General features: G+C 42.9%; 1 protein-coding gene across 3 annotated transcripts in view; it reads right to left on the minus strand.

The window, feature by feature from the left end:
* Window positions 1-12149: 12149 nt before the first annotated feature.
* Window positions 12150-15222, minus strand: part of UNC5C (unc-5 netrin receptor C) — a 406146-nt gene continuing 403073 nt past the window's right edge. For all 3 annotated transcript variants that reach the window (XM_060115244.1, XM_060115238.1, XM_060115249.1), the window contains exons 16-17: window positions 14720-14898; window positions 12150-13956 (exon numbers count right to left, since the gene is read on the minus strand). In XM_060115244.1, coding sequence (XP_059971227.1) covers window positions 13791-13956; window positions 14720-14898 — 345 coding nt within the window. In that variant the 3' untranslated portion in view covers window positions 12150-13790. The remainder of the gene's footprint in view (window positions 13957-14719; window positions 14899-15222) is intronic.

Here is a 15222-nt window from a genome sequence, read left to right on the forward strand (position 1 = left end):
TTTTTCATATTCTTTTCCATTATGGTTTATCACAGGGTATATATTTTTTAACATCTTTATTGGAGTATAATTGCTTTACATTGCTGTTAGTTTCTGCTTTATAGCAAAGTGAATCAGCTATACATATACATATATCCCCATATCACCTCCCTCTTGTGTCTCCCTCCCACCCTCCCTATCCCACCCCTCTAGGTGGTCACAAAGCACCGAGCTGATCTCCCTGTGCTATGCGGCTGCTTCCCACTAGCTATCTATTTTACATTTGGTAGTGTATATATGTCCATGCCTCTCTCTCACTTCGTCCCAGCTTACCCTTCCCCCTCCCTGTGTCCTTAAGTTCATTCTCTACGTCTGCATATTGATTCCTGTCCTGCCCCTAGGTTCATCAGAACCTTTTTTTTTTTTGATTCCATATATATGTGTTAGCATGCAGTACTTGTTTTTCTCTTTCTGACTTACTTCACTCTGTATGACAGACTGTAGGTCCATCCACCCCACTACAAATAACTCAATTTCGTTTCTTTTTATGGCTGAGTAATATTCCATTGTATATATGTGCCACGTCTTCTTTATCCATTCATCTGTTGATGGACACTTAGGTTGCTTCCACGTCCTGGCTATTGTAAATAGAGCTGCAATGAACATTGTGGTGCATGACTCTTTTTGAATTATGGTTTTCTCAGGGTATATGCCCAGTAGTGGGATTGCTGTGTCATATGGCACTTCTATTTGTAGTTTTTAAAGGAACCTCCATACTGTTCTCCATAGTGGAGAACATGTATCAATTTACCTTCCCACCAACAGTGCAAGAGGGTTCCCTTTTCTCCACACCCTCCACAGCATTTATTGTTTGTAGACTTTTTGTGTGTGTGTGGTATGAGGGCCTCTCACTGTTGTGGCCTCTCCCGTTGCGGAGCACAGGCTCCGGATGCGCAGGCTCAGCGGCCATGGCTCACAGGCCCAGCTGCTCCACGGCATGTGGGATCCTCCAGGACCGGGGCACGAACCTGTGTCCCCTGCATCGGCAGGCGGACTCTCAACCACTGTGCCACCAGGGAAGCCTGTTTGTAGACTTTTTGATGATGGCCATTCTGACCGGTGTGAGGTGATACCTCATTGTAGTTTTGATTTGCATTTCTCTAATGATTAGTGATTTGAGCATCCTTTCATGTGTTTGTTGGCAGTCTGTATATATTCTTTGGAAAAATGTCTGTTTAGGTCTTCTGCCCATACTTGGATTGGGTTGTTTGTTTTTTTGATATTGAGCTGCGTGAGCTGCTTGTAAATTTTGGAAATTAATCCTTTGTCAGTTGCTTCATCTGCAAATATCTTCTCCCATTCTGAGGGTTGTCTTTTTGTCTTGCTTATGTTTTCCTTTGCTGTGCAAAAGCTTTTAAGTTTAATTAGGTCCTGTTTGTTTATTTTTGTCTTTATTTCCATTTCTCTAGGAGGTGGGTCAAAAGGGATCTTGCTGTGATTTATGTCATACACTGTTCTACCTATGTTTTCCTCTAAGAGTTTTATAGTGTCTGGCCTTACATTTAGGTCTTTAACTCATTTTGAGTTTATTTTTGTGTATGGTGTTAGGGAGTGTTCTAATTTCATTCTTTTACATGTAGCTGTCCACTTTTGCCAGCACTGCTTATTGAAGAGGCTGTCTTTCCTCCATTGTATATTCTTGCATCCTTTATCAAAGATAAGATGACCAAATGTGCGTGGGTTTATCTCTGGGCTTTCTATCCTGTTCCATTGATGTATATTTCTGTTTTTGTGCCAGTACCATACTGTCTTGATTACTGTAGCTTTGTAGTATAGTCTGAAGTCAGGGAGCCTGATTCCTCCAGCTCCGTTTCTTTCCCTCAAGAATGCTTTGGCTATTCGGGGTCTTTTGTGTTTCCATACAAATTGTGAAATTTTTTGTTCTACTTCTGTGAAAAATGCCAGTGGTAGTTTGATAGGGATTGCATTGAATCTGTAGATTGCTTTGGGGAGTATAGTCTTTTCACAATGTTGATTCTTCTAATCCAAGAACATGGTATATCTCTCCATCTGTTTGTATCATCTTTACTTTCTTTCATGAGTGTCCTATAGTTTTCTGCATGCAGGTCTTTTGTCTCCTTAGGTAGGTTTATTCCTAGGTATTTTATTCTTTTTGTTGCAATGGTAAATGGGAGTGATTCCTTAATTTCTCTTTCAGATGTTTCATCATTAGTGTATAGGAATGCTAGATATTTCTGTGCATTAATTTTGTATCCTGCTACTTTACTAAATTCATTGATTAGCTCTAGTAGTTTTCTGGTAGCATCTTTAGGATTCTCTATGTATAGTATCATGTCACCTGTAAACAGTGACAGTTTTACTTCTTCTTTTCCAATTTGGATTCCTTTTATTTGTTTGTCTTCTCTGATTGCTGTGGCTAAAACTTCCAAAACTATGTTGAATAAGAGTGGGCAACCTTGTCTTGTTCCTGATCTTAGTGGAAATGGTTTCAGTTTTTCACCATTGAGAATGATGTTGGCTGTATGTTTGTCATGACTCTGCCTACTTTCTGGAGGGTTTTTATCATAAATGGGTGTTGAATTTTGTCAAAAGCTTTTTTGCATCTATTGAGATGATCATATGGTTATTCTCCTTCAGTTTGTTAATATGGTGTATCACATTGATTGATTTGCATATATTGAAGAATCCTTGCATTCCTGGGATAAACCCCACTTGATCATGGTGTATGATCCTTTAAATGTGCTGTTGGTTTCTGTTTGCTAGTATTTTGTTGAGGATTTTTGTATCTATGTTCATCAGTGATATTGGCCTGTAGTTTTCTTTTTTCTCTGACATATTTGTCTGGTTTTGGTATCTGGGTGATGGTGGCCTCGTAGAATGAGTTTGGGCGTGTTCTTCCCTCTGCTATATTTTGGAAGAGTTTGAGAAGGATAGGTGTTAGCTCTTCTGTAAATGTTTGATAGAATTCGCCTGTGAAGCTATCTGGTCTTGGGCTTTCGTTTGTTGGAAGTTTTTTTTTTTTTTTTTTTTTTGCGGTATGCGGGCCTCTCACTGTTGTGGCCTCCCCCGTTGCGGAGCACAGGCTCCGGACGCGCAGGCTCTGGACGCGCAGGCTCAGCGGCCATGGCTCACGGGCCCAGCCACTCCGCGGCATATGGGATCCTCCCAGACCGGGGCACGAACCCGTATCCCCTGCATCGGCAGGCGGACTCTCAACCACTTGCGCCACCAGGGAGGCCCCTGTTGGAAGTTTTTAAATCACAATTTCAATTTCACTGCTTGTGATTGGTCTGTTTATATTTTCTATTTCTTCCTGATTCAATCTCAGGACGTTGTGCTTTCCTAAGAATTTGTCCATTTCTTACATGTTGTCCATTTTATTGGCATATAGTTGCTTGTAGTAATCTCTCATGATCCTTTTTATTGCTGTAGTGTCAGTTGTTACTTCTCCTTTTTCATTTCTAATTCTATTGATTTGAGTCTTCTCCCTTTTTTTCTTGATGAGTCCAGCTAATGGTTTATCAATTTCGTTTATCTTCTCAAAGAACCAGCTTTTAGTGTTACTGACTTTGCTATCATTTCCTTCTTTTCTTTTTCATTTATTTCTGATCTGATCTTTCTTTCCTTCTGCTAACTTTGGGGGGTGTTGTTCTTCTTTCTCTAATGGCTTTAGGTGTAAGTTTAGGTTGTTTGAGATGTTCTTGTTTCTTGAGGTAGGATTGTATTGCTATATACTTCCCTCTTAGAACTGCTTTTGCTGCATCCCATAGGTTTTGGGTCATCGTGTTTTTATTGTCATTCGTTTCTAGGTATTTTTTTATTTCCTTTTTGATTTCTTTAGTGATCTCTTGGTTATTTAGTAGCATATTGTTTAGCCTCCATGTGTTTGTATTTTTTACAGTTTTTTTCCTGTAATTGCTATCTAGTCCCATAGCGTTGTTGTCAGAAAAGATACTTGATACGATTTCAATTTTCTTAAATTTACCGAGGCTTGGTTTGTGACCTATGATATGATCTATCCTGGAGAATGTTCCATGAGCACTTGAGAAGAAAGTGTATTCTGTTGTTTTTGGATGGAATGTCCTACAAATACCAATTAAGTCCATCTTGTTTAGTGTATCATTTAAAGCTTGTGTTGCCTTATGTATTTTTATTTTGAATGATCTGTCCATTGGTGAAAGTGGGTTGTTAAAGTTGCCTACTATTATTGTGTTACTGTTTATTTCCCCCTTATGGCTGTTAACATTTGCCTTATATATTGAGATGCTCCTATTTTGGGTGCCTAAATTGTTATATCTTCTTCTTGGATTGATCCCTTGATCCTTATGTAGTGTCCTCTTTGTCTCCTATAACAATCTCTGTTTTAAAGTCTATTTTGTCTGATAGGAGAATTGCTACTCCAGTTTTCTTTTGATTTCTATTTCCATGGGATATCTTTTTCTATCCCCTTACTTTCAGTTTGTATGTGTCCCTAGGTCTGAAGAGGTCTCTTGTAGACAGCATATATATGGGTCTTGTTTTTGTATCCATTCATGCAGTCTATGTCTTTTGGTTGGAGCATTTAATCCATTTACATTTAAGGTAGTTATCTATATGTGTGTTCCTATTACCATTTTCTTAACACTTTTGGGTTTGTTATTGTAGGTCTTTTCCTTCTCTTGTGTTTCCTGCCTGGAGAAGTTCCTTTAACATTTGTTGTAAAGCTGGTTTGGTGGTGCTGAATTCTCTTAGATTTTGCTTGTCTGTAAAGGTTTTAATTTCTCTGTCGAAACTGAATGAGATCCTTGCTGGGTAGAGTAATCTTGGTTGTAGGTTTTTGCCTTTTATCACTTTAAATATGTCCTGCCACACCCTTCTGACTTGCCTAGTTTCTGCTGAAAGATCAGCTGTTAACCTTATGGGGATTCCCTAGTGTGTTATCTGTTGCTTTTCCCTTGCTGATTTTAATATTTTTTCTTTGTATTTAATTTTTGATAGTTAGATTAATATGTGTCTTGGCGTTTTTCTCCTTGGATTTATCCTGTATGGGACTCTCTGGGTTCCTGGACTTGATTTCCTTTCCCATGTTAGGGAAGTTTTCAACTATAATCTCTTAAAATACTTTCTCAGTCCTTTTCTTTTTCTCTTCTGGTTCTGGGACCTCTAATTCGAATGTTGGTGCATTTAATGTTGTCCCAGAGGTCTCTTAGGCTGTCCTCAATTCTTTTCATTCTTTTTCTTTATTCTGCTTTGTGGTAGTTATTTCCAACCTTGTATCTTCCAGGTCACTTATCCGTTCTTCTGCCTCAGTTACTCTGCTATTGATTCCATCTAGAGAATTTTTATTTCATTTATTGTGTTGTTTATCATTGTTTGTTTGCTGTTTAGTTCTTCCAGGTCCTTGTTATAAACGTTTCTTGTATTTTCTCCATTCTATTTCCAAGATTTGGATCATCTTTACTATCACTACTCCAAATTCTTTTTCAGGTAGACTGCCTATTTCCTCTTCATTTGTTTGGTCTGGTGGGTTTTTACCTTGGTCCTCCATCTGCTGTGTGTTTCTTTTCTCATTTTGCTTAACTTACTGTGTTTGAGGTCTCCTTTTCACAGGCTGCAAGTTTGTAGTTCCCTTTGTTTTTGGTATCTTCCCCCATTAGGTAAGGTTGGTTCAGTGTGTTGTGTAGGCTTCCTGGTGGAGGGGACTGGTGCCTGTGTTCTGGTGGATGAGGCTGGATCTTATCTTTCTGGTGGCCAGGACCACGTCTGGTGGTGTTTTTTGGGGTGTCTGTGAACTTAGTATGATTTTAGGCAGCCTCTCTGCTAATGGGTGGGGTTGTGTTCCTGTCTTGCTAGTTGTTTGGCATGGGGTGTCTAGCACTGGAGCTTGTTGGTTGTTGAGTGGAGCTGGGTCTTAGTGTTGAGAAGGAGATCTCTTGTCCATTGATACTATGAGGGTTCGGGAGGTCTGTGGCAGGCTGCACAGGCTCCCGGGAGGGGAGGTGTGGATAGTGACCTGTGCTTGCACACAGGCTTCTTGGTGCCGGCAGCAGCGGCCTTAGCATCTCGTGCCTGTCTCTGGGGTCCGCGCTGATCGCCGCGGCTCATGTCTGTCTCTGGAGCTCATTTAGGTGGTGCTCTGAATCCCCTCTCCTCGCACACCCCGAAACAATGGTCTCTTGCCTCTTCGGCAGCTCCAGACTTTTTCCCGGACTCCCTCCTGGCTAGCTGTGGCGCACTAGCCCCCTTCAGGCTGGGCTGTGTTCATGCCGCCAACCCCAGTCCTCTCCCTGGGATCTGACCTCCGAAGCCCGAGCCTCAGCTCCCAGCCCCGCCCGCCCCGGCAGGTGAGCAGACAAGCCTCTGGGGCTGGTGAGTGTAGGTCGGCACCGATCCTCTGTGCGGGAATCTCTCCGCCTTGCCCTCCGCACCCCTGTTGCTGTGCTCTCCTCCGCTACTCCGAAGCTTTCCCCTCCGCCACCCGCAGTCTCCGCCCGTGAAGGGGCTTCTAGTGTGTGGAAACCTTTCCTCCTTCACGGCTCCCTCCCACTGGTGCAGGTCCCGTCCCTATTCTTTTGTTTCTGTTTTTTCTTTTTTCTTTTGCCCTACCCAGGTATGTGGGGAGTTTCTTGCCTTTTGGGAGGTCTGAGGTCTTCTGCCAGCGTTCAGTAGGCGTTCTGTAGGAGTTGTTCCACGTGTAGATGTATTTCTGATGTATTTGTGGGGAGGAAGGTGATCTCCACATCTTCCTCTGCCATCCTGAAGGTCCTCCCCTATCACAGGATGTTGAATGCAGTTCCCTGTGCTATACAATAGGACCTTGCTGTTTATCCACCCTGTATAGTATATACCACTCTGCATCTGCTAATCCCAAACTCCCAGTCCATCCCTCCCCCTCTCCCCCTCCCCCTTGGCAACCACAAGTCCATTTTCTCTGTGCAGACTTCATTTAAAATCGAGTCTCTGAGGGTCTGGCCTCCCACTTGCTTTCTTCCCAACTCCCCAGTGCCTCTGACAGCAGTCCCCAGACCCAGTCCCCCCATAACCGCTAACCTGGGGGCTTAAAACACTCCCAACACCCAGGCCACACCCCAGACCCACGAAGTCAGGTTCTCTGAGGGTGAGATCAGGCAGTTGTGTTTGGTAAAGCTCCTCCCGTGACTCAAGTGTGTGGAGATGCTTGAGAAGCACCGTTCTAGAACCTCATACTGGCCCGAGGGACGTTGGGATTACTATCTGTGCAGAATCCAAGAGCTTTTCTGTCCTATTAAGGAAACACCATGTGACTCTTCACACAGAGGGCTTTGCTGTGAAGAAACAAGGGAGGTGGCACTCTCTTGCTTATAAATATAATTTATTACCTGTTTAAAAATTCTTTTACATTTTGTACATGTTGGCTGACAGGATAAATGCAGGCAAATTTACAAACCAAGGGACTGCAGGAAAATGGGGAGAGGCAGCCAGGGAGAGAGGAGAGACGCAGCCAGAGCCGGCATCCCTCGCTTCCAGCACATGGGCAACACGGACAGGACCCCAGAGAGTAAGCCTCTGCAGGGGTTTTCTAGAAAAGGAATTGCATAGAAGATACAGCAAGAGGGAACTCCACAACAACAAAAGGAGTGTTCCATATCTGAAAAGCCCAAGTTGTGTCATGTTTAAAAAAAAAGAAAGACAACAAAGCACAAAACCTTAATGTGACATTTCTGCAGTTGAACCATTCGGCAGGGAGTAGCAGGTGGATGACAGGGCACTTCATCACAGATTGCTGGGGAGTTTTCTCTGACAAACATTGGTTGTCTTCTTTAGAAGGAGTGAAGAGGAAGGTCACCAGCTTGCGACAGGCCAACATTAAACTCAGTGAACACATACAACACCTTGACACACAACACACACACACACACACACAGGGATGCCAGTCCCTGCAACTGGGCTAAACGCATCCCATTGGGAGGGTGAGGGTCCCACTACCAACGGGAGGCCTGGGAAAGAGCAAAGGGGAGAATGCAAATCGCACATTCAGCTTGTTCCGATCGCTGTCCAGCATTTTCCACTGGCTGTGGATTTCTTGCTCTTTTATGCTGCTCTGAACAGGTTTAGCATTTAGGACATAGTTCAGGTTATGATTCTTGGATGTTACCTCACGGTAGTGCTGATATTCAGAGGTCAAGGGCTCATCAATTCTTAGGCTGCCGATCAGCAAAAATTGCCTACGATTCACATTCTGAACTCAATACTGAGGGTTTTTCCACCCTGGGTAGGTGCCATCAGGTTCAGCAGCGGCTGTCATAGTGCCAAGTCCAGTAGACTTCTGGAATTGAAGGTTGGCACGTAGGATTTGAGCATGTTTGTTAAATGAAAGACCCTGAAGTGTTATGGCCTCAGCAACTTAGAATTTTGCTGAGGCACAATCTGAAATGGCATGTTTAGAGGCTGGCATACGGTAGCAAATGCTTTGCCTGGTGGGCAGCTGACCTTATCTCAGGGCCCCTTCCTTGTTTCCTACTCCATAGCTGGTAGGCCAAGACTCTCCTGATGTTCTGCAGGGATACCGGAAGATGTCTGGACACTTCTCTGCAATACGCAAAAGTGTAAGTATACAGAGGGCTGGGAAGTAGCCTCTTACACCTGCTTGGTTTTGTGGGCTAGTGCATTTGTGGAGTTCCTGTCTGTCCTGGCAACACCGCCCTCGACCATGCTGAAATAGGGCTGGGAGTGTACATTACGTTTTGTTTCATGAGCCCCTAAGTATCCTACCTGTGGATCAGTACAGGGAGGTGACAGGGCCACTGAAATAGCTGGGCGCCATGAACTCTTCTGAAGACAGATTTTTAGAGCAGGATTTCCCAAAATGGGAGCAATCACAAGGCTTATAGACTACAGGATCAGGAAGTTAATTGTTAGTCTGTATCAGAAACCCACCCAGTGACATACAAGGCCATCTCCCTACTTTTCAAAAATAGGTTTCAGGCATGAATTCTGGAGATATTTATGACTCCATCTGGCTTACTTGACCTGTATGAACACAGCCTTAAATGAACAGTGCTTACAATGTATGTATTCCCCTCACGCCTATTCCATGGGGGGAAAACATCATTTGAGAGGCAAAGGAACTATTTCAAAGTCATCATTACAGCCAGAGATTATACAAATAGATTTCTTAGGGTAATGAAACAGCACTTCAGTGCACAGAGGCAAAGTTCTAAAGATTTCAGTCAACGTTAGCTCAGTAAGGTTAAAAAAAAAATACAAAAAAAAGAAAAAGCAAAGTGTAACGGTGCTATGAGGCACTCGAAAGGTGAAACAATGTTTGATTACCTTGAGATAATCAATAATAAAAATACTTTCCTTATTGGATCCATAAAATCTAATGCTCATTGACCAGTATCATCTTTACAGGTAATTGGCTTTGAGCAGTGGCATTCTGACTCACAAGAGCTCGCCTGCTCTCAGAGAGGATGGATAAAACCCAATTTCACTTTGGCTGTTTCCAGTCATCCTTGCTTTCCTCAGCCGCGGACCTGGACTGAGGACTGAGGCCTCTGTGCGAGACGGATACCTTGACCAGAGCAACTGCTCAGCGAGCGACAGCCAACGCTCCCATTCGACCTGCAGACTGAGAATTCCACAACTAAACGTTTTCTACCTACTTTACACTCTCTTGCAGGTCAGTATTTTTATTCGCTTGACCTCATGGGGGCAGACCTTGTAGTGGCAAAGGCTGTGAATTCTGAGGAGACAGTGAGCATCTACTGCTCCCTTCCTCAAACATAAGTGACAGAGACAGCGGAGTAAGTGGACCAGGAACACAGCTGCTGTGTCCTCGACAGAGACACACTTACGGACACATAAGCAAGAGCCTTGTCTGCTCTTCTCCAGAAGTTAAAAAAAAAAAGAAAGCTCGAGTATACTATTGGAATGTTTAAGATATCCTTCTTATAGGAGAATTACCTCTAAAAAATTATTACTGTGTAGTTTCTCGAGTGTCCTGAACTCAGTCTCCATGACTTCTTCCTAAACAGTGGTTCTACTATTTGAAAGTTGGGAGATTAAAATCTACAAAATAATAGTATATATAAAAATGGCTAATGGTTATGCAGTTAAACAAGGGACATCTCACCCCAAATATTGCCCTGCCTTGGAAGAGCTTACATTGCTCGACAATATAGGGGATTTTTCTGGGTAGCTGAGTATCCACACTGGTGTTCATGCTGTTTATGAAAAGGCTACTGGCTGTGAGCATCTCAGTGTTACATGTTTGGCATCACGTTGTGCCCAGTTATCAATTCTGAATCTAACTTCTGTTCCTTCCAGATCACTTAAAGGAAAATTTGAATGGGTCTGGTGAGAGGAAAATGAAAACAGGAGGAAACCTCTGCCTTTAGATCCCCAAATTCAGGAGGCTAATTTCTTCTCCTTGGTTATCAACCCCAGTTTCCACTTCATTAGACGCACTATTTTAATTTGCATATATAAAACTTATTTCTAAGTGGATGCTTCTTACCCCAATAAATACTAGAGAATTAGAAGATTTAAAACATATAGCCCAATGAAAAATATAAATATTAAAAATGGCAACTCTTCAAAAACTGTTTTGTACAGATTTCTATGTACTTCTATTATTCCTGTAACCAAAACCCAACTTGAGACGTGTCGTGTATGAACGAGTTAGTAACAAATGTACTAGGCTCGTAAGGACATGTAATTTTTGGTATGGCTAATTTAAGTGAAAAACACTGTGAGAATAAGAAAACTATACTTGAAGTGAATATTTCCCCACGTCTATTTGTCATAAAGATCCTGCAGACGCTATAGGTATCCATTCACTTGGTCAAACAACTTTTCCCATTTTCCTATGAGACTCAGGGTAGATTGTGTTATCCGCCACTAGATGGCACCATGCACAAGTGATCAATTTGTTTTCCTTCTGGATGAAGTAAACTGGTCTTTGCTCACAACCTACATAGAAGCCCTAGGAGTGACAGGCAGGACATGTCACAGGATGGCTGAGAAGGCGGCTCCCTACGTCTGGATCTTCTGAGTTTGAGAGCAGTCTAACAGCGATTACTTCACTTCCCCCAAAGAAGGAAATCAGAATCCGCAGGGAAGATCATTTGATATAAATGTAGATGCTGTGCTGTACATATGGAAGTTGCCATTCACCTGACAGGGCACATAACAGGGTCTAATGACAGACGAATACCTCACTTATAGGGAATCAACCACTCTTCCCGTTTCCGGTGCTGAGGTGTAGAACCGAAAACCACGAAGCACCCGAAGTGAACCCCAAGGGCCCCCCTCAATGGGGAACCTCAAAAATAGTTCCTGCTGTGTTCTATAGTTCTGTGTTGATGACTTTTTTTTTAGTCAGTTTTGGAATTGATTTATCTGAATACTACATATTTGCTCCTTTCTACTTTTCCTTAGGTATCAGATTTCTAAGTCTTGACTTCCATAGATGACAGTCCCCCAAACCAGTAATGGTGAGTAACCTTGAGAAGTTATTTTAAGATGCAGCAGTGGACAACAGCTCTCTTTCCTCCTCCTCCTTTTTAAAAATTATCAAATTTTTTTAATGTAGAATATAATTTTACTATCTTTTGGTCAAAGATGCATTGGTATAAGCATTATCCACTGAACTTGTTAGTGCAATCTTTCCCTTTCACAATAAGTGTAACATATTCTTATATATGGTACAGGGGGGTGGTCTGAGAGAGATTATGGACTATGTATCTAAAACAGAAGATAAGAAATAAAAGGCAGGAAAGAAGAGGCTCCCTACAACAGTGTCTCGATGATGAGCATGGAGGAACCTGGGAATATCAAAAAGTTACCAAAATAGTCAGGAGAGGAAATATATGTGGAAAGAAGAGGAAAAGGGTATAAAATTATTTCTAATTCAAATCCAGTCAGCAACCTGGATACCTCCAGCCCAAAAGTTAACCACAGCCGTGTTTTGAAAGTTCTGATTCATACGCACGGGTGCTGGTTGTTCAATCTTGGTTTGGCTCCTGGGCTGTTGACTCTTTATTCCCCATCTGCTGAATGAATTGAGTCCCTGTGTTAAAACGAAGAGCCTGTGATGGTCCTAAGGAAATATCATAGTTTACACAAAGTAGTCTGTTGACTGACTATTTTTCAGTTAAAAATTTTTTTAATTAAAAAAATTTTGACCAAGACAATAATAGAACATAATTTGCAACTAGTCAGGAAGGCAACTGGTCCCAAGAGAGGAAAGAAAGTGATAATAAAGGGATGCCATCTCTGGGTGAACAGCATGATGCAATGACACAAAGACAAGACTTGAAAGCATAACAAATATGTTACAGGTTAGAATAATTATCTTCCAAGTCGGAACTATTTGAAAGGCATAATGTGTAGCCTGGGCGAAAGGCTAGCTGAATCTTTAAGTGATCCAGGTCAGCGTCCATTGTGGTCTTCATACTGATGAAGGAGACTGGGGGCATCACAGTGGAAGTCGAGCATTTTAGAACCTTGAGCTGATCTAATCCCATCCCTTCAGTTTACAGGTGAGGAAGCTGAGGTCCAGTGAGGGTAAATGACTCTCCCAAGGTAGCACAGCTAGACAGTGACAAACCCAGAATGAGAACCGGTTTCCAGCTCAGGGGCTGTTCCTTCAACCACATTGCCTCCAAGGTAGACAGAGGACCCACGAGAGGCGTGTGGGGCTGTGTGACCACAATGCTGAGTAAGCCTGAATCAGGACACTTGAAGAACACTTCTCGTGACGAGACTCAGAGGACAAAGCCCCTGCCGGAGCAAGCTCAGGGACCAGACTGACAAAGGCAGTAAGCATTTACCTCCTTTCCAGGCTGAATGATGGAAGGAAGATAAAAGGTCAAGGAAGCAATGCCTGTTTAATTAAACTGGTGACCACGCCCACCTTGTTAGGAGAAGGTGCCCGGGTCAGGTCAGTACCTAAATACTAACAGTACTGCTAACAAAAACAAGTTAAAAGAAAATCCTTTTACTAGAATACTTGTAAATACTCATCAATAATAATATGATAATACCTTTTTTTAAAAAAACCACTTCAAGTTGCATATTACAAACACACATGTTGTGGAAAAAATGGTTGTTTGTGTGGTTGAACATGAATCCCTGTCTTCCCTGCCACGCTCTAGCTTTATTCCCCAAGGGCATGAGGTGGGTGTCCTCAAGGAATAAGGAAGTCTTAGCTCTCTCTCCTTTATACTTAGAGTCTCCACTTCCCTGATACAAACAGTAACACTGGTTCTACAAGTTCTAGAAACAGAACACTGATGGGAGGATTATCTCTGAGACACTTGATGCACATGATTTGTAGGAAAAGTCTGTGATTTCTCTGTAAATTACTAGTCTGAGAGAGACACAGCAAACCGTCCACAGCTTCAACTTCAAATGATTTAAACAAAAATAGAACGAGCCACGGACAGTGTCTGCATCCCTTGTCCAATTTGATGTAAACAACGTTTGTAGAAACTGGGTTTGTTAAGAAAGTTTATCCATATATCTGGATAGCAATAAAAAGCGTTTCCTAGGAAACTGTAAGATCCTGTACCACACAGCATACAGCCCAACTAAGAGGAAAATTAGGTTGATTTCTAAATTCAAGATACACATTTGTACAATTGTTCTTAACTCCTGTGACGATGTCCAAGTGGAGTGGGCGTGTGTATTGGCAGTTGTGTCTGTTTTCCCTCTCTCTCCCGCTGCAATCTTGCCTGTGGAGCTCACTGGTCTAGACTGGGTTTCCTCCTCAGCTCTGAGCCCCTGGACGTCCACAGACTCCCTGTGACTCTCAGCCCCAGCCTGGGTCAATACTGCCCTTCTGCTGCTAATGACACTACTGTTTCATGTCTTCCCATTTCCTCCAAGACAGCTGCCAGCACGCTCAGGTTTCCATCTGGGAAGTTCTGCGCTTCCCAGAGATCCAGGATGACGCCAGTTGGACTTGATTTGGTGGCAAAGTAATTCAAGTACCTGTAATTGGTAATGGGAAAATGTGCTGAATGGTGTGATTTACGGATCTATTTTCCTTTCAGTTTTTACTAAAACCTTTTCGTTACTGCATTTCTGTCAGTATAACTGGACCCACTTGGGACACTGTGGCTTGCAGGGAGCCGTTCTGAACGACTAGCCCATACTTAATTAGGTCAGCCCCAGACAGGAGACGCGATGCCTTAACTTTAACCTCAACTCTGAGTAAGATAATTTAAGAGACAAGATGTCTGCGGGTCACATCCTAAACAGGAAACCAAGAGACTTATGTTTTCTTTCCAGCCCAGGCTCTGATCGTCTTTGACAGGTTATGCCATGCTTTTTGCTTGGTAGTGATGGCAACCTTCTACAAAGAAGAGGCTCCTGAGGTCTCTTCGTAACTTCCTAGCAGCGCTGTGTTTAGCATGGTCATTACCCATCCAGCATCAGGTGCTGCTGAACAGGAGGTGAGGAACAATTAGTGAATGGATATATCATTTAAGGGGATTTAGCCTGTCAGCTTTGCGAAGTGGATCACAAAACCTGATATTTACAAGTGTCAGATAAGCCCAGGATGTCTCTCAACAACCTGTTTGCAAGACCATGGTGCAAGATACAAGGTAGGAGGCTTAATACATGTTGTCATAATGAAAAGTGAGTAAATGTACAGATGGAGAAAAACAATGAATGTTGCCCTAAGTCAGCTGTATCAGTCCTGGAGCCTGATGTCTAACAGGAACTAGTTCTGAAGCCTGGCCATACCCACCTGTCCAGGTTTAGCTTATGGGCCAGCATCCTCCAGTCATGACCCCTCGTCTGTGGGGCATCCAGGCTGCTACAGAGCTTCTGCCGGATAGGGGGCGGGATGCTGAAAGCACTGGGTCCCGTCATGGTGGTGATGGTGCCCGCTGGATCCAGCAGAGGCAGCTCGATGCCAGTAGGTTCCTGTAGTTCAGGCACGGGAACAACACAGCATTATTTCTGAAGACAAAAGCAATCCTTATTGAGCCAATTAACATAATGCCCTGCTTTGAACGGTAAGAAGAGAATGAATGTTATTATATTCTCCTTAGTGAGAATGGCTTCTTTCTGGCTGAGAGTTGTGATTCTCTGTAACCTGGCTGAGAGGAAGAGGTACATTTTGAGCTGATTTTTGCAGAGCCTTGGATTTATGGATCTTCTGTAAGGACTGGGCTAGCTGGAAAGCTCGGGTGTAATTCAGTTACAGCTTTTCTACAGCTTTTCATTCTCCAGGATGAGCAAGGGAAT

Source organism: Mesoplodon densirostris, chromosome 1, assembly GCF_025265405.1.
Source record: "Mesoplodon densirostris isolate mMesDen1 chromosome 1, mMesDen1 primary haplotype, whole genome shotgun sequence".
Taxonomy (NCBI): Eukaryota; Metazoa; Chordata; class Mammalia; order Artiodactyla; family Ziphiidae; genus Mesoplodon; species Mesoplodon densirostris.